General features: G+C 40.9%; 2 protein-coding genes across 22 annotated transcripts in view; both read left to right on the top strand.

Moving 5' to 3' along the window:
• The window catches only part of myom3 (myomesin 3), a 61,738-nt gene extending 44,422 nt beyond the window's left edge, over positions 1–17,316 (top strand). For all 21 annotated transcript variants that reach the window (XM_058053783.1, XM_058053775.1, XM_058053779.1 and 18 more), the window contains 16 exons: positions 398–554; positions 2,130–2,236; positions 2,331–2,375; positions 4,967–5,103; positions 9,356–9,500; positions 10,591–10,650; positions 10,852–10,919; positions 11,395–11,505; positions 11,575–11,662; positions 12,848–12,886; positions 13,004–13,109; positions 13,757–13,920; positions 14,001–14,037; positions 14,113–14,135; positions 14,209–14,264; positions 14,605–17,316. In XM_058053783.1, coding sequence (XP_057909766.1) covers positions 398–554; positions 2,130–2,236; positions 2,331–2,375; positions 4,967–5,103; positions 9,356–9,500; positions 10,591–10,650; positions 10,852–10,919; positions 11,395–11,505; positions 11,575–11,662; positions 12,848–12,886; positions 13,004–13,109; positions 13,757–13,920; positions 14,001–14,037; positions 14,113–14,135; positions 14,209–14,264; positions 14,605–14,877 — 1,616 coding nt within the window. In that variant the 3' untranslated portion in view covers positions 14,878–17,316. The remainder of the gene's footprint in view (positions 1–397; positions 555–2,129; positions 2,237–2,330; positions 2,376–4,966; positions 5,104–9,355; positions 9,501–10,590; positions 10,651–10,851; positions 10,920–11,394; positions 11,506–11,574; positions 11,663–12,847; positions 12,887–13,003; positions 13,110–13,756; positions 13,921–14,000; positions 14,038–14,112; positions 14,136–14,208; positions 14,265–14,604) is intronic.
• A 147-nt stretch (positions 17,317–17,463) lies between these two features.
• LOC131105565 (fatty acid-binding protein 10-A, liver basic-like) lies at positions 17,464–19,010 on the top strand. Its single transcript, XM_058053805.1, has 4 exons — positions 17,464–17,630; positions 17,701–17,873; positions 18,746–18,835; positions 18,919–19,010. The coding sequence occupies exons 1-4, from the start codon at positions 17,564–17,566 to the stop codon at positions 18,967–18,969; spliced, it is 381 nt and encodes a 126-aa protein (XP_057909788.1). The 5' UTR covers positions 17,464–17,563; the 3' UTR covers positions 18,970–19,010.
• The last annotated feature ends 212 nt before the right edge of the window (positions 19,011–19,222 follow it).

Genomic DNA, 19,222 nt, shown 5'->3' with positions numbered 1-19,222 from the left:
CAGGCCGATAGATAGTAAAACAGGAGACACTCATTATTTTGATGTTGTTGCTTGTTGCTTGCATCTCTGATGCATTCAATGCAGCATGGTTTTCTCAGTTTCCCAGAGCGCTACATGGCATGGCTTTACAGGTTACCACGGTTCTATTTTCTCTCTGGAGGCAATTGTATTATATTCCTCAGTCTCCACTTTGCTGCAGCGCCCTGTTTTCTTTCTGCCATCAGTCTCTTTACTAGAACCAACAGCCATATGGTTCTTGCAGTTTCCAGTTTTACAAGAGCTGACATTTTTGCAGTTTTGCTAATTCTGAATATTTACAGAGTTTGGGTTCCTGTAAGTTTTTTTAAATCAGAATCAAGCCCAAAAACACATAAAAGCCTCCTCTTGTCATCATAAGACACAAACAACATTGAGGTCGGCGTGGATGACGACGGCTTCATCTACCTGGGATACAAGTGTGACGAAGTTGATGATGAAAGCGAGTGCCTCTGGAACAAAAACTACACAGAGCCCATCGATGACGCCAGAGCTCAGGCAGAGACCAGAAACGGCAGGTAGGAAGTCCACTTGATGTGGATGTGAGTGATTCGAAGAGGTCAGAAACTGTTAGGAGGAATTTCTGTCACTCTGTGGAATTGATCTCTTTGAACTCGCCACCAATGTACTCTCACATCCAAAGTGTACTCATCCTCATCCTCTGTACGTTTCACGAGTAAGTCAAATATGTATTTGTCAAAATTTTTCACATCATTGCCTGTAGCAGTGGTGCGGCGCCCCCTCCCTCCTGGTTCTCAGTTATTTACTGTCATGCCCCCAAATTGAAAATACTATCAAGAAACTAATAATATTCATTGTCCTGTACAGGACGACTTTTAACTGAAAACAGGAAAATGCAACAAAATGGAGAGCTGTGAAGTATACAAGCATAGTCAAGAGTCATTGTATGTTGAGTACATTCAATTTGTACATATACATGCACATGGAGTGGTCGAGTGGTTAGCGCGCAGACCTCACAGGGTTCAATTCCACCCTCGGCCATCTCTGTGTGGAGTTTGCATGTTCTCCCCATGCATGCGTGGGTTTTCTCCGGGTACTCCGGTTTCCTCCCACATTCCAAAAACATGCTAGGTTAATTGGCGACTCCAAATTGTACATAGGTATGAATGTGAGTGTGAATGGTTGTTTGTCTATATGTGCCCTGTGATTGGCTGGCGACCAGCCCAGGGTGTATCCCGCCTCTCGCCCGAAATCAGCTGGGATAGGCTCCAGCACCCCCGCGACCCTCGTGAGGAAAAGCGGTAGAAAATGAATGAATGAATGACTCAAAGTTCTCCCTTCCCACGTTGGTAATTGAGAGCTTTTTGAATATAACAGATTATGGTGTTCATTCCCTTAACATGACTGTGTGGTTGGTGAGTACATCTAATAGCAACTGAGAACATATGTAGCAGAACAGTCGGCTTATCAATGACTTACTTTTACCCTAAGAATTGGAAGCTAATCCACTTCATTTTACTCACAAAGAGTAGCAATAAACACGCCTCCTCTTTTATCTAAGCTAACAGAAGCTTAAAAAACATTTGCGTTTTAGAGCTCTACCCCCGTGGCATCGCGGCTCCGAAGCAGACTGGCTCCTGCCGGCTTGTGGTTCCCTTTGGGCGGGGCGGACCTGTCAAGAGCACCTGCTGTTGCTCTGTGAAAACACAAAACATTTGGTTTCACTTTTGAGTCCCCAAACACCAAAAAAAAAACCATAACCCAGAAAAAGTCGCTAGATTTGTCGCTAGTTGCATTTGAGAAAATATATCATCAGTCGCCAGATCTAGCAACAAAATCGTAACACTGATCTCAGCATAAAAGCCTGATCTGAGCATCTTTATTTGTGACCGTTTCACACTCTTAAGTGCACTCTTGGGTTTGGATTCATACAAGAGATTTCCATCCCGCACAACTTCCACCACAAACTTATTTCAACTCACAAGGACAAACTACAGTAGGAGAAATACGTGATGTTCTCTTTAAAAATGATCATATTCTTGGATTTCCAGAAGTGTATCTTTGGGCAGCACAGATCACAACTGAAGCTGAACTCCTGATGCAATGTCTTGATCTTTGAACGTCTCCTTCAGGTCACTTCTCACCTTCGGCGACGCCTCTGAAGAGGACCTAGGTCTCTACACTGTGGAGATGAGTGATGACCCCAGCCAGTCGTCGAGCTACGTCCTCACGGCTGAAGGTAAAGTGAAAAAACATAATATTAATATTTTAATTTGGAAACTTTTTCACATTTCACAAAAGGTGAATAATTCACCGTTGTATTCTTCTTGCAGACCTTGAACGCCTCAAAGAACTCAGCCATCAAGTCAGAAATCCACGTATGAATGATATATTTCCTACAGTCTCCATGCAGTATTGATGCAGTTGTCATTTAGAATATGTATACATGCACTCCTGATCAACATTTTAAAACCTGTTGAAACATTGAAAGAACTTACATTTTGCACTGTTCGATTCTAAGTACAGCTTCAAAATGCAAAAAGAAGTGGGAGTGAGGCAAAAACATTTTTCGGTAAGTTATTTATTTTCAGCTGCACGGCGGTCATGTGGTTAGCGCGCAGACCTCACAGCTAGGAGACCCAGTTTCAATCCCACCCTCGGCCATCTCTGTGTGGAGTTTGCATGTTCCCCCCATGCATGTGTGGGTTTTCTCCAGGTACTCCGGTTTCCTCCCACATTCCAAAAACATGCTAGGTTAATTGGTGACTCCAAATTGTCCATAGGTATGAATGTGAGTGTGAATGGTTGTTTGTCTATATGTGCCCTGTGATTGGCTGGCGACCAGTCCAGGGTGTACCCCGCCTCTCGCCCAAAGACAGCTGGGATAGGCTCCAGCACCCCCGCGACCCTCATGAAGATAAACGATAGAAAATGAATGAAGGAATGAATAATTTATTTTCATCAGCTGATCAAAAAGTTTAAGCCTTTAAAAGCCAAAATCTTGGCAAAAATGTGGATTCATTTCCATTTTCTGTAAGGTATTCACACTGTCATGATCTATTGATGGCAAAGGCAAAAAAAGCTTTCTCTCTTTGAACACTGTCTGATTGTTCAGTTGCATAGGCAAGGCCTTAAGAAGCTTGCCATTGCTGCTGAGATTGGACATAACAAGACAATTTAAAGTCATTTTAAACTTAAAAGATGCTGAGGTTTATGGAACAAAAAAAAAACTCAAAAATGTCACTGGCCCTGAGCCAGAGCACCGATCGACTGTCCATCAAAACACGGGACAATCCTCTGATGCTGAGCGCAGTCCAATAACCATCAGACCAGTGTTCAAAGGCCTTGTCTCCTTCAACAGCACAAAATTGCCCCTTTGGAATTAGCACCAAACCTGGGACATTTAAATGTGGAAGAAAGTTTTATTCTCTGATGCGAAAAAAAAGGTAACCTTGACGGTTTCCAAAGTTACTTGTTATGTCCAAATAACTCCATTTTAGTTTCATCAGTCCACATCACCTTATTCCAAAATGAAGCTGGCTCGTCCAAATGTGCTTTAACATACCTCAAGTGACTCCATTTGTGGCATGTATGCAGAAAAGGCTTCTTCCGCATGACTCTCCATACAGGATCCCCCTGTGCAAAGTATGCTGAATAATTGAACGATGCACAGTGACACCATCTGCACCAAGATCATGTTTGGAGTTGGTCTGTGGGTTGACTTTGACTGTTCTCACCATCCTTCGCCTTTGCTTATCTGAGATTTTTCTTGGCCTGCCACTCTGGGTATTAACTAGGACTGTGCCTGTGGTCTTCTATTTCCTCACTATGTTCCTCAGAGTGGAAACTGACAGCTGAAATCTCTGACCTTTTGTATCCTTCCCCTAAACCATGATGTTGAACAATCATTGGTCTCAGGTCATTTGACAGTTGTTGTGAGGCTACCATGGTGCTACTCTTGTAGAACAACTTCCAACTGGTCACCTTCAATACCCTTTCTCATGATTGGCTTCACCTGTGTATGCAGGTCAAGGGTCAATACGTTTACCAAACAGATCTTATGTTAATTAGTGCTAAAGGTATTCAAATCAATAAAACAAGGGTGCCCAAATTTATGCGCCTGTCTACTTTTGTTTTAATAATTATTGCACACTTTCTGTAAATCATATAAACATAATTTCACCTCTCTTACATTAGTGTGTTTGATTGCTATATGATATTCATTCATTCATTCATTCATTTTCTACCGCTTTTTCCTCACAAGGGTCGCGGGGGTGCTGGAGCCTATCCCAGTTGTCTTCGGGCGACAGGCGGGGTACACCCTGGACTGGTGGCCAGCCAATCACAGGGCACATATAGACAAACAACCATTCACACTCACATTCATACCTATGGACAATTTGGAGTCGCCAATTAACCTAGCATGTTTTTGGAATGTGGAATGCTAACCACTCGACCGCCGTGCCGCCCTGCTATATGATATATTTAACTGAAAATGCTGATCCAAACAACCAGTGATTTATAAAGGAAAATCTTGAAAATTACCGGGGGTGCCCAAACTTTTTCATACCACTGTATTCTCTGCTGGACCAGGAGCCAGTGAAGTTGCTGTCGGATGTGATAAAATGAGGTGGTTCTGGTTAAAATCCAGACAACAGAGTTCTGGACCAGTTGAGGTTTATGGAGCGACTTGTGGAGGAGGCCAAAAAGGAGTGAGATGCAGTAGTGAGTGCTAGAAATGACCAGGCTATGGCTAAGGATGGAGGCAGGGAGCGATGAAGCCCTACTTAGAACCTCCTTAAATTCCAACACTGCAAAATGTAAATTCCTGTAATCCTTTGTGTGTGTGTATATATAAATATATTAAAGATGTGTTTTTTTCGATATGATATGTAAAAAATATGGTTATAAAGTATACCGGTATGTAAAAAAACATATCTTTATATCTTTTTTCCCTTTCCCTTGACAGTGATTGCACTGAAATCGGGCTGGCATGTTGAGGTTTCAGAGAAGGGTGAAGTGCGTCTTTGGCTTCAGACAGAGAGTCTGAGCGAGTCTGCCGAGCTCCGTCTTATTTTCAACGACAAAGAGATCTCCAGCACTCCGGTAAGAAGCACTGCAAAACTTCTCCTCGCTCCAGTGAGGCTTAGACATGAAAATATATATCAGACTATTTGTGTCATTTCTAGTTGAAAAGGACCTACTATAAGGCAAATAGGTCACTCCACCTCCACATTGGGGCATGGTATAAATGATAAGTGGAGAAACCCACAATAACATGAACTTCCTGCATTAGAAAAGACATTGAAGTGATAACATATCACTTGATACCATAGCAGTACCAGTACTTATAGTAAGTAATGCAACCATTAATGGGCTTCTTTTCTCACATTTGGATGTTCAAATGGGACAAATGCAAAACTGTGCCAAACCTCTTGAGCAGGGGTCTCAAACTCAATTTACCTGGGGGCCACTGGAGCTAGGGTCTGGGCAAGGCTGGGCCGCATCAGGTTTTCAAAAAAAAAAACCAACCATTTATTAAAACAGAAAAATATACAAACCTTTTCAGTGCTTTGGTTCCGATTTTCTACAAGAAAAGCTCTGATAAAACATTCCACTGTTCTCAAATATCTTGATTTTTATTTTTCTGCACAAAATAATATGAAAAATAAATAAACAAATCAAGAATAAAGAAAATCAATCAATCAGTAATAAATATATATAAAAATAATAATAAAACGGCAAATAATAAAAACTTGAGAAACCACATATAGTTTGTGGGTAGACAAATTATTTTTTCATATTAAAATTAAGAAAGCATTATTAGAGCCCTGTAGACATGACAAAACACGACTATAGTCACATTTATACTTTTTTTATTTACCACATATTGCGCAACTGCAGGGTCTTGAGACACATGCTAACTCGCAAACCAGAGCTCTAGCAACCCAAACGGTAGCCTTCAAGTTATTTCCTTTAAACTTAAATAGCCAAAAACTTACCACTTCCACACGGATAGGGAGGATAACTATTAACAGTTATTTAACCTTTAACATGAACATTAATCAAACGTAATAATTTTTTCTGGGTAAATGATACCATACAGCATCCATATCAAACTTGCGCAGGCCGCACTAACATTAAACTTTCATATCAAGGCGGGGGCCTCAAACTAGTGTCCTGCGTGTTTGAGACCCCTGCTCTTGAGGGTTCATACGCAGCAACATCAGTACAAAGGAGAGTGTTGCTGTTAATAAGTCACGACAAGAAGGTTAACACTCTGCAGGGCAGGATATTGAGGCTGTCGCTGATAACAAGGAGCAGGTGCGACAGTCTGCAAGGTGTCTCTTCTCGCCCACGTGTCGCCGTTAGTTGAAAAGCAAACAGTGGGCGAAGGTGGAACAAATTGACAATTTGTATACATTTGAATTTTTTGGGAGTCAATAACAACGTCACGTCCTGAGTGTTTGATGTCTGCGAGAGGAAATTACTCTTCGGGATGCAAGAGTGACACACAAAAATGGCACAATGAGGAATGCAACACGGTCTGACATAAAACTGTGTTTAGACAATCTGTTTTATTGCATCCCCACTCTGTTATATGATCAAATAAAGTCATTCAAGTGCAAGTGAGAATTCCCTCCCTCAAGGTAAAAGTTAGCTAAAAGTGGAAAAAAAACAAATATATCATATAGCAGGGCGGCACGGTGGTCGAGTGGTTAGCGTGCAGACCTCACAGATAGGAGACCAGGGTTCAATTCCACCCTTGGCCATCTCTCTGTGTGGAGTTTGCATGTTCTCCCCGTGCATGCGTGGGTTTTCTCCGGGTACTCCGGTTTCCTCCCACATTCCAAAAACATGCTAGGTTAATTGGCGACTCCAAATTGTCCATAGGTATGAATGTGAGTGTGAATGGTTGTTTGTCTATATGTGCCCTGTGATTGGCTGGTGACCAGTCCAGGGTGTTCCACGCCTCTCGCCCGAAGACAGCTGGGATAGGCTCCAGCACCCCCCGCGACCCTCGTGAGGAAAAAGCGGTAGAAAATGAATGAATGAATGACTGTGAAGAGGCAATGTTTTATGGACCTTTATTGCATTGTGAATGGTCACACAAGCGTAAAAATAAGTTAGCCATTGTTAGAATCAAATGTAAAAACAACTTTAGCTCTAACCACACATTCCCACTGAGGTCTCACAAGATGTGCTGAAGCCTTGTGAGGGATGTGACGGTCTTTGCTCTTTGTTGAGACATCATGCCTTGACCTCAGGATGTTTTATGCAAATTCAGAGGCACATTTTCCTAAAACGTAGCATTTTGATATTCTGAAGTGTTACCGGAGTATAAAAAATAATTGTAAAACATCAGCGGCAACCTTAAGTCCAGGAGCAAATCCTTGCTGAGCTGAATTCTCGGGAGGTTTCCCAAAGTCTCGTGAGATATATGGAGGTCTCGCAAGACGATTTCAAACTCAAGTCAGAGGCATGTTTTCCTGAAGTGTAACATTTTCACTTGATGAACTATCATCAGGAGACTCAAGTTCAATTCCACCCTCGGCCGTCTCTGTGTGGAGTTTACATGTTCTCCCCGTGCATGCGTGGGTTTTCTCCGGGTACTCCGGTTTCCTCCCACATTCCAAAAACATGCTAGGTTAATTGGCGACTCCAAATTGTCCATAGGTATGAATGTGAGTGTGAATGGTTGTTTGTCTATATGTGCCCTGTGATTGGCTGGCGACCAGTCCAGGGTGTACCCCGCCTCTCGCCCAAAGACAGCTGGGATAGGCTCCAGCACCCTTCACGACCCTCGTGAGGATAAGCAGTAGAAAATGAAGAGTAAAACTAAGTTTGCCACTGTTCAAATAAAAACAGAAAAACATGCATTACAACCTTAATCTCCACAACAACCTTAATTTCTTCAGATAATCCACTTTAATCCCATATTCCAAAAATATGTATGTTAATGTATGTTTATTAATATTGCCCATAGGTATGAATGTGAGTGTGAATGGGATGGGCTCCAGCATACCACCATGACCGTAGTGAGGACAAGCGGCATAGAAAATGGATGGATGGATAAATGGATGGAGTTCTCACCGAGTTGAAGTCCTGTGAGATTTGCTGAGGTTTCAATGCGAAGTGACCAACCTCAGGATTTTTGTGTGAATTTAGAGGCGTGTTTTCTTGAACAGTAACACCTTCAATTTCTGAAATGTTATACGAATGTAAAAATAAGTCAGTTATTGTTGAAATAGAGCATTAAATTAATTGACTGATGAGTTCTCACCTTGCTGAAGTCCTGTGAGATTTGCTGAAGTTTAATTGCAAATCCACTGACCTCAGAATTTTTGTGGGGACTTGAGAGGCCTATTTTCATGGAATTATGAATTGTCCAGGTCACGGTGGTCGAGTGGTTAGCGTGCAGACCTCACAGCTAGGAGACCAGGGGTTCAATTCCCCCCTCGGCCATCTCTGTGTGGAGTTTGCATGTTCTCCCCGTTTTCTCCGGTTTCCTCCCACATTCAAAAACATGAGTGTGAATGGTAGGTTGTCTATATGTGCCCTGTGATAGGCTGGTGACCAGTCCAGGGTGTACCCCGCCTCTCGCCCGAAGACGGCTGGGATAGACTCCAGCACCCTTTGCGACCCTCATGAGAATAAGTTGTAGAAAATGAATGAATGAATTGTCCACTCTGATTAGGAAGCACGCATGGGACATTTTAACATTCTGACCTGTCATACAAGTGTAAAAATAAGTTAAGTTTGTAAACATTTCACGTTAAAACACTTTCAAAGTAACATTGATTTTGAAACTGCACGCTAAACATCATCAGTGGAGTCAGAAGAGAAAATCTCTGGTCTCGATGGTGTCATCTTTGTCTCGCATTTTGTTTGCTCGTGTTTGCTTGCCTTTTTTTTTTTTTTGCGTCTCTCCTCTCAGCTGCCACTCACCGCCAGTGTCTCATTTCCATTCAGTCCATTATCTGCGGCTATCAGAGTTCCATCTGAGCTGTGCTGATTACACGTCGTTTGTGAATGATCACAGCTGAGGTTTGCGAATCCAAAAAGCCATTTAGCTGATTAGCACCCTCGGGCTTGTCATACATCACAAACATTGCACGCCGCCGCCGCTGCCCATCAACATGCGAGGCGCGCACTTAACTTAATGAACATGAAAGCTTGGAAAATATGCTCAAATGATGTTTTTCTTCCTTCATTTTGATTGTGACCTGCGCTGCTTGCAAAATATTTCCTAAAGCACTTCCACGAGAGCCACTTTCGGTGGAGAGTAACGCTACACATTCATGCAGGATCTCATTTTGGCTTTTATTGCGTGGCGGCGTTGTTTGTGTTTCCACAGCACCGCAAGATCAACTTTGACAAGGCTGCAGGTCTGGTGGAGGTGCTGATCGATCGGCTCGGCCCGGAGGACGAAGGCTCGTACACGGCTCAGCTGCGGGATGGCCGCGCCAAGAACCAGTTCACTTTGGTGCTGGTGGATCAACGTGAGTCACCCACCAGAAAAAACCCTCATGTCACATATTACAATAGATGAGAATATCTTTATTGTTGCTACAAAAACACTTCACTCAAGTCTCACAAATTATACAGTCACCAACCAAACAGACAGTGATGCTATATATGTATATCGATAAAAAAATACTTTGCGTTGTGACTTGAGTTGCAGGATTAGCCACAGGACTACATGGAGAATTTATTCTTTATTTAGAGAGAATTCTGTTATCTTTTGTTCATTCATTCATTCATTCATTTTCTACCGCTTATCCTCACAAGGGTCGCCGGGGTGCTGGAGCCTGTCTTTGGGCGAGAGGCGGGGTATACCCTGGACTGGTGGCCAGCCAATCACAGGGCACATATAGACAAACAACCATTCACACTCACATTCATACCTATGGACAATTTGGAGTCACCAAATCATGCTATGTTATATGGTTTAAAAATTACTGTTTTTACTTGACTTTTTACTGTGCATGTGCCACACCATGATATTTTATCTCTTAAAATATCACCAATATCGCCTAAATTATCACCAATCATCCATCCATCCATTTTGTATTTCATTAATTCATTCATTTTCTACCGCTTATCCTCACTCGGGTCACAGGTATGCTGGAGCCTATCCCAGCTGTCTTTGGGCGAGAGGCGGGGTACACCCTGGACTGGTGGCCAGCCAATCACAGGGCACATATAGACAAACAACCATTCACACTCACATTCATACCTATGGACAATTTGGAGTCACCAATTAACCTAGCATGTTTTTGGAATGTGGGAGGAAACCGGAGTATCCGGAAAAAACCCACGCATGCACAGGGAGAACATGCAAACTCCACACAGAGTATTGAACCCAGCTCTTCCCGATCTCCTCCCTGTGTGGCCTATGTGCTAACCACTCGCCCACTGTGCAGCCCTATCACCAATCAATTCCCCACAATATATAGTATTTTTAATGGTCAATCAGTCTGTCATAAGTGAGACACACTATCATTGTACTCAAGGCAAAAGTGTCTTAAAGTGTTAAGAATATTTATTTGTGTGTACAGAATAAAGTATCTATGACTTGTCTTCTCCCAGAATTCCGTGAGCTGCTGGCACTGGCGAACGACAAGCGACGTGACCACGAGAGAAAGAGCGGTGAGAGCTTGTCCGTCAAAAATACAAATCTTTGTTACATATGCTCGGTCGCTATGTCCACCATACACATGAGACATTGTTGTCTGCTTGTGGTAACAAACGGCTCCCGGTGACCTTTAGCACAGATGAACATGAATACATTATTGTCACATTATCATCATTTATTCCCCCTCCTCCCACACTCTTCCCAACCTCCCCCAGGGCCCTACTTCCAGGAGTACTTGTCTTGGAGCGTTAACGAGGATTGTGAAGTGATCATAAAATGCAAGGTACTTGATTGCGACAATATAATGGCCGACATCAGTGTTGATATAAAAGATCCTCGCGACGATTTTTAGCATCGATAGAAATATGATTTTATTTTAAAACAACTGAGCATGTGTGTTTAACTCATTCAATCTTCAAAAGCCGTCCCTCTGTATGATTTTGACAGATTTTTCAAAGCAGACAAAATATTGTATTTCACAACCAAGTTTCATCTAAATTATGATCATGATTAACATGGAAAATATTCATTCATTTCTTCATTTTCTCGGATGTCCTAGCTGTGTAGCTTGCGCCGTGCGCGTCGTGCATCCTGGAAAATGTCATTTTAATATAATTTACATTTGATTCCCTTTTCTGCATCTGGATGAAAATATTTTATATATTTTTTAATATTTAATATATATATTTTTCCAGTATATATTGGAGACTATATGGTAAACATTCTAGGTCTGACTGCGGTTCTCTTTGTTTCCAAAGGTAACAAACACAACCAAGGACTCAACCCTCAGATGGTTCAAAGATGGCATGAAATTGACCCAGGCTGTGTATGACTCCCCATCGGGGGTCAGCACGCTCACCATCCCACAGGTAAAGAGGAATTCTAAAATACGCCAATGTCAATATTTCATGCAGATTATTATTAAATGTGTCCCCCAGTTTGAAAAGAAGGAGGCGGGCTCTTACAAGGTGGTGGTGTCTGATGCCAGAGGAGAGGACGTCAGCACCTTGGCACTACTGGATGAAGGTAATAAGCATGGCTGTTTACATAAGTACGTTGTTGACTTAAAATTTAACAAATGACTGTCACCTTCACAATTTAAAAAAATGACAACGTTATCGATTCCGTGAGAGCGTGGGCTTCCGCCCGCTATGCAATTGTCAAAACCTCAGACCAACTGTTGCTACATTCAAGTATGCTGGAAATTACACTGAAAAAATAAAAATAAAAGAAATTACCTTTACCTTAAATTACGTGACGTCTGTGAACACATCCCCTCATTGCTCATAATAACAGTGTGTATAATATGAAATATACAGTATATATTTTATATATATACATATATAAAACATATATATATATATATATACATATAATAACAATGTGATTCAAATGTTCTACTGCTATTAAAGAGATTTTAAAATAGATTATTAGGCTTGTGTAGTATCTTTTAGCTTGATTGACATTTTCAGTTCATTTGGAGCTCTTAATCCATACAATTATATATCATCCTGTCCTGTCATTCCTCTTTCTCTTCATTAAATACAGTAAAAATGGACATATTTCAGATGCTAATGGTGATTAATCATGATTAGTTTTTAAAAATGTGTTTCATCAGATGAAAATTTGACAGCCCCTAATTATTCGTTCATTCATTCATTTTCTACCACTTAATCTCATGAGGGTCGTGAAGGGTGCTGGAGCCTATCCCAGCTGTCTTCAGGCAAGAAGCAGGGTACACCTTGGACTGGTGGCCAGCCAATCACAGGGCACATATAGACAAACAACCATTCACACTCACATTCATACCTATGGACAATTTGGAGTCGCCAATTAATCTAGCATGTTTTTGGAATATGGGAGGAAACTGGAGGAGATGGCCGAGGGTGGAATTGAACCCTGGTCCTAGCTGTGAGGTCTGCGCGCTAACCACTCGTCCGCCGTGCAGCCCACCCCTAATTAGAATATTTATAAAAACGTCAAACAAGAAATGTGTATGTATATTTAAAACTAGGGGTGTCTGATCGGGATTTTATGTTTCTGATACCGACCCCGATCATCCATGTGTGAAATCGTCCGATACCGACACCAATACCAATACCAGTACCGATCACATACACGTAGTGTAAATGTTTAAATGTAATACTTGTCACTTGGCAGATGTTTGTGTGTGATTGCGGTAAAGCTAATTGGTTATGTATTTTAATACAGAGTTTGACAAGGTTCTCCAGCAACTGAGCAAACAATGCGGTGAGTGAAGAGGGATGCCAGCAGGTGTGCTGCATTGACAAGACAACAGCATGACGACTGATGCCGGCGCTCCTTTATGTGTGTCTCTGCAACTTTTCAATCTCTCTCTATGTGCAGCAATGTCAGCAGGTCCGCTGAGAGTTCAGAGCACCGCTGAAGGCTTCAGGCTCCACTGCTCGCTGAAATATTATATTAACTACCTGAAGTCCATTTGGAGCTTCAAGTGAGTCCACGTGCGGAGCAGCTCCCTGTAGTAACTCACAGTGACAGCTGTAGCAACATCTGCACAAACTGTACCCATTAGTTTAATTAAAAATGTGACTGTCCGTTGCATTCAAATGACACGAAATCGATGAAAAGGTCATAAAATCTCTTAGATTATCACAGTTATGTGGTTATTGTGGGGTGTAATATTAGTTAGATTTGTTTATTGTAGGTGTTTATAACCCCCTTATCATCTCTATAAAGTACACCCCTGACTGTGTAATCTAATTAGTTTTCCTGTAATGGAAATTAATTAAGCACTGCTATTTAAAGCCAACAGACCAAACAAACACTACTTTCTCTTTTAGTTCAGAATCAATCTTGCATTACTCTGCATTTTATCTAATATTTTGTGACGTTTTTTAAAAAATCTTTAAATGTCCTGTAAATGACTTCTCTGGCTTAACCATCTTGCCTTTAAAGAAAGGCTCCAGCACCATCTGCTGGTGATGGAGAGAATAGACTCAGCCTTTTTTCCCCTTTAGTCATTTCTTTTTCCACTTGAGTGACAAAATCCAATCAAATGCAAGAGATGGACATGTATGAAGGAATATGAGTGGCTCAATTTATATTTCCTGGAGCACAGTCATGTTGTTTCTCCTGCAGGGAGAAGAGGATGGAGCCCCAGTCCAGGACAAGGATGGGCAGCAATGTCCGCACAGTCTGGATGGACATCTTTAACCCTACAGAGAACGACAAAGGCAAATACAGCTTAGAGATGTTTGACGGACAGGAGACACACACGCGCCATCTTGACCTGTCTGGACAAGGTATTAAAGTTCTAAGACATGAGATGTATATACTGTATATATGATATATTAGAATAATGTATATTGATATTTATTCACAGCCTTTGCTGATGCCTTGCTGGAACACCAACGGTTGAAGTAAATATCTTTCTTGCTAGTGTAAAATCACACACCATTGTTTTCTGACTTCTGTTTTTTGTGTTTATTCCTCAGGCAAGAAGCCATCACTGAGAAAAGTATTTTGTTCCTCTCATAGATTCAAAAAAAGTAGATTGGTCAGATGTCATATTAAATCTTTGTCCTTTTCAGACCGGGCTAAAGTGACAAAGGGCCTCCCAGATGTGGTGGCCATCATGGAGGGCAAGGTAGGACACCATACGACATAATGAGGAACCTCTGAGGTCCAACACAATACTGGATGGCTTTAGCGTCCTATAGGAAATCATGTCATGTGAATCATTTCTTGAAGTAACATCTTAACACATTCATAAGAGTGTAAACAGAAGTTAAATGCAATAAATAGTAAAAACAAAATAACAACTTACTTTGACAAGTGAAGTAAAATGGCAAGGGTGCTTCACTAAAAGACTAACCTTACAATCATTGTTGACTTACTGTCACCATATTGCACTGAGCAGCCAAGACATAGACCTATACACTACTTTCTTATTGAGATCTTAATGTTCACGCTCCCTACCTCTGCAGTCCTTGTGCCTGACGTGCTTCATTGAGGGCGACCCGGCTCCGGAGGTCTTCTGGCTTCGCAATGACCGAGAGCTCCCCAGCGACGGTCAGTTCTTCATCACCAAGGAGCCCCACTGCAGCACCATTACCATCAACAATGTCCACACGGACAACTCGGGCAAGTACAGCGTGATGGTGCGCAACCGGTATGGCTCCGAGACGGTGGACGTGACGGTGAGCGTGTACAAGCACGGTGAGCTGCCGCCAGCCAATGCTGTGGAGATGGGGCTGTGAGAGTAGGATTTTTATTGTCTCTTAAAAGCATTGTTGTAGTGAATAGTAGATCCTGTTTGGTGCAAGAGAAACAAAGGTGCACATGATGGTGGTTATTGGGTCTTATCACAGCAGCAAGTCGATGCAGACCTCTGCCAAGGCCAAACTATTAACAAATGTCCCGGAGTGTTGTGTTTGTTTGCTAGTTAGCCGGCTACTTCCTGGTTCATTGAGGGCACACAGGGGAAGACAGGGGAGTCCAAAGTGCGGTGCTGGGCACATTTTCAGCTTTTTACTTTCTCATTAAAAAAACAGAATTAGGGATTTTTGTGCCTGTTGTGAAAGCATTCATAGCTGCAATAAAAACGTTGTTCCGGCAGTCATGTCTGGTGCTTGTGTGTCTCACCAAACTTTACAGTCATATAACTGACACCAAGTGACCAGTGTAGAATGCTACATATCATCCTTGACTGTGTCTTCTGAATGAATTACAAATGTATTGTTGGTCATTTAGCCAGTTGTATGCTTGAAAATTTAATTGATTGATTGATTCAGGCAAAAATATATAACATTTCTTAAATATGCATCTTTTGTTACTAGTAATATGTACCGGTCCACAAAACAGCATGATTTATTCATATAGTTTTGATAAATCGTGATCAAGTGTGAAGTAGGGATTACTGCATTGACCCACATGGTAATGGTAATGGTTTTATTTCATTTGAACATGCATCAGGATACAATAGAGTGCATCATATAAACAATTCACAGTTCCACATGTCCAAAAGGAGTAGGAAGAAGCAAAGCTTATTGCAGTGTTTTTCAACCTTTTTTGAGCCACAAGTCTATTGGAGGAACGACGCAATCAGCTACATGTTGCCACACGGACGAATATTACATTGCTACGTCTTTACACCTTTAGTCTTTACACCACGGACACTCGGCGATGACATAATATTTGCCAAAAATTATTAATAAATGTTCAACACAGTGGTTGTAAATCACTGGCTTATTAAATCCTACCCCTCCATCTATTACTTTTACAATCTGTATCTGTTACATTTGTTCACTTCCTGCCTTCCTGATATTATTTTTAATGTATTTATTTATTTTCTTTAACTTATACTGAAGTATAAAGTGATGTAACCATATAATGACATACTGGTTACCATAATAGTCAATAGTGATATATGACACAACATGACTTCATCCTTGTATTTAACAATACATCAACTGCTTGTATTGTTTCTTGAATTGGCTCATTGTTGTGCATTGTTTGAATTTCGTACTCGCTTAGCCTTCCAACTCAAAATCCGTGACTTTATCTGCGTTCAGCCGAGTTTCCCAGATTGCGATTACTATGAAGGGTTCCTTGAATAGATTCAAATATTGTTTGATGTTGTACATGCGTACATTTGCGTACATGCTTCTGCAGTTTATATGAATGATTGACAACTTGTCGCCAATATTAAAACTATTCCACAAACTATTCCACAAAGGAACTATTGTTAACGACAGTCATTTCTTATGTGTGGAAAAAAATAAGAATTGTGTTTGGATCTAGATCCTTTTCCAATTCCATTTGTTTGTGATTTGTAGAGCCAATGGTGTCCGATTGCAGATCTTCTTGTGGCATACTGATAATGGTTAAGCCGTTTTCCATTTCCATATTGGATTAATCTTAGTATTGTTCCACATCCTTTATATTGATATATATTTTTTTCCAATTCCATTTGTTTGTATTTGTAGAGCCAAAGGTGTCCAACTGCAGATCTTCTTGTGGCATACTGACAAATGTTTAAGCCGTTTTTCATTTTCAAGTTGGAGTAATTTTAAAATTGTTCCAGATCATTGATATTATTGACAACGAGCACACTGGCCTCCGGTCCTCCATTTGACTTGATCATAATTTTACAGTTGGCACTCCAAGCAGCTTGGATCTTTCTCTGTTTTCACATTGGATTGCTTTTAGAATCTATATAAATCTATATATAAAATATATAACACAACCATAGCTGTGTCCCAATTGGGGGACAGCATTTTCAGAGCACCTAATAGCCTAGCTTTGAGTCCTACAGAGCCATGCCAACCCTCATTATCAACCCTAGAGCAGGGGTTTATCTTCTGAGAGGTGCTGGAAGACTTCCAGGGAGACGCAGTAGCTTGAGAATAATAAAGAAAAATGTCTAAGCTAACTTCAGGTGTGTCCAAAGGCAAAGTGAATTGATTTTTAAAAATTTTGTCCATAGTGTCGTTCACCCCGCTAGCGAGCCTCACTTGGCCGGGGGTTAAACTAGGGAAAAAGGTTGCGGACGTGTGTAAAGCTAAGATGTATTACATCATGCAGATATGTCCTGTACCTTTTATTACAGTATAGCGTGAGCTTTGTGGTCCTCATCACATGAAATCCTTTCAGTGTGTTGTCTTCTCCGACTTGACTAGATCTTCCAAGTGTCAACTCTTGAACGCTTCATGGCAAAAGGTAGTGTCAGTTATACTGCAAGCTTTGTTCCTCCATTAAGGGAGTAAATGAACTCCAGGTTGTTCAAACAAAGAGATTGGATCACTGGGTGAGTTACTAATTAAACACAGCGGCCAGTGAGTATAAAAAGAAGTGGAAGCCTTCAGACACCCTCCACACGTTGTTGAGCTCCCCTCACAACCTGTCCAAGCCCATCCTTTGGTGAAGGAGAACCTCCTGGTCGACATGGACTTTAACGGCACATGGCAGGTCTACGCTCAGGAGAACTATGAGGAGTTCCTCAAGGCAATGGGTGAGAAAACAAAAAAAAACACTGATGTTTGTGTGAATTATGTGGTATGAAGGAATATTTTACTCTCCAGAGCTTCCCGACGAGGTCATCAAGATGGCTAAGGACATCAAGCCCGTGACGGAGATCACACAGAAGGGAAACGACTTTGTAGTGACCACCAAGACCCCCGGGAAGACAGTGACCAACTCCTTTACCGTTGGCAAGGAGGCTGACATCACCACCATGGACGGCAAAAAGCTCAAGGTCTCCAAACGGCACCATCTTTTCTCAAACGTCCATCAGTTTATGACAAAAATGTGGCTCATTTCTTTCCACAAATGGAATGAAAACTTCCCAGCTGAAGTACAATATAACAATGACATAATCAGTATAATTATGAAGTCACTTTTTTAATTATTTGGATCAATGATCATTCATTCATTCATTTTTTACCGCTTATCCTCACAAGGGTCATTTTTAATTTAATTTATTTAAATAATTTAAATTCCATACAAAATGTCCATCACAAGTATATAGTGGGATATTAATAATAATTGGTAGAATCAGAATAATTAGGGATATTGATGATGTATATACTTTTTCATTTTATTTTAATGTAATTTTATACAATACACCTTAACTGCAAATTTGTATTTTATATATAATAAATAAATATCAGTAATAATTATATTTAAAAACATAATCATGAACATTTTGGCTGTATTTGCATAAGCAGATATGCATGCAAACTGTCTTTTAAGCTAATTTGAATACAAACAAACCCCCTGAAATCCTGTCAGGTCTACTAAATCAATGCAGTTAACTCCTGTAATGTCCACATATTAACATAAATCCTGTTTCATGCGTATTATTTGTTTCACATATTATTATATATCTGTGCGTGACTTTGACTTTTATCACACTGTTATTGATTTAAACCCCAAAAGTGACCTCAAGCTTATGAGTTCATACAGAAAAATCATCCTTCACCGAGTTTTGAAATATGTACCAAAGTTTAAGGCTGATGCAACTCTCATGAAACAAACATGAGTAAAAATAGTGTGAGTGCAAACAATGCAACAATTTAATGTATTTAAAGTTTTTTTTAATGTTTTTTATGTCTTGTGACCTCCCAGTGCGTTGTCAACCTGGAGGGGGGCAAACTAGTCTGCAAAACTGGCAAGTTCTGCCACATCCAGGAACTCAAAGGAGGGGAAATGATCGAGGTACCTTGAATCCATCTCGTCTTACATACAATATCTGATAATAACATAATTATAACGTAACCCTTTTCTCTACTTTTTTCAAGACTTTGACCATGGGCTCTGCAATGCTCACCAGGAAGAGCAAGAAAATGTAAACCTGGCAATGACATTTGAAATAAAGTTAAATATCAAAGTGTGTCGTTTTGGCTGAACACCTTGTTCTTTGTTCTCACCTTTTTATTGATAACCTTTTAAGCGCCACACGTACACAGCGTTGCCAACTTTGTCTCTCCTACCAGGTTGTGCTATTTCCGACAGCATTTTGCAACATCACATGCAAATTAGATTAGACGTCAACTAACGACTTCTAGGACAGCCAATAGCTACTTGTCTTACTGAAAAGTTGAC

This window comes from Doryrhamphus excisus, chromosome 17 (genome assembly GCF_030265055.1).
Source record: "Doryrhamphus excisus isolate RoL2022-K1 chromosome 17, RoL_Dexc_1.0, whole genome shotgun sequence".
Classification (NCBI taxonomy): Eukaryota; Metazoa; Chordata; class Actinopteri; order Syngnathiformes; family Syngnathidae; genus Doryrhamphus; species Doryrhamphus excisus.
This window is presented reverse-complemented; position numbering and strand designations above follow the sequence as displayed.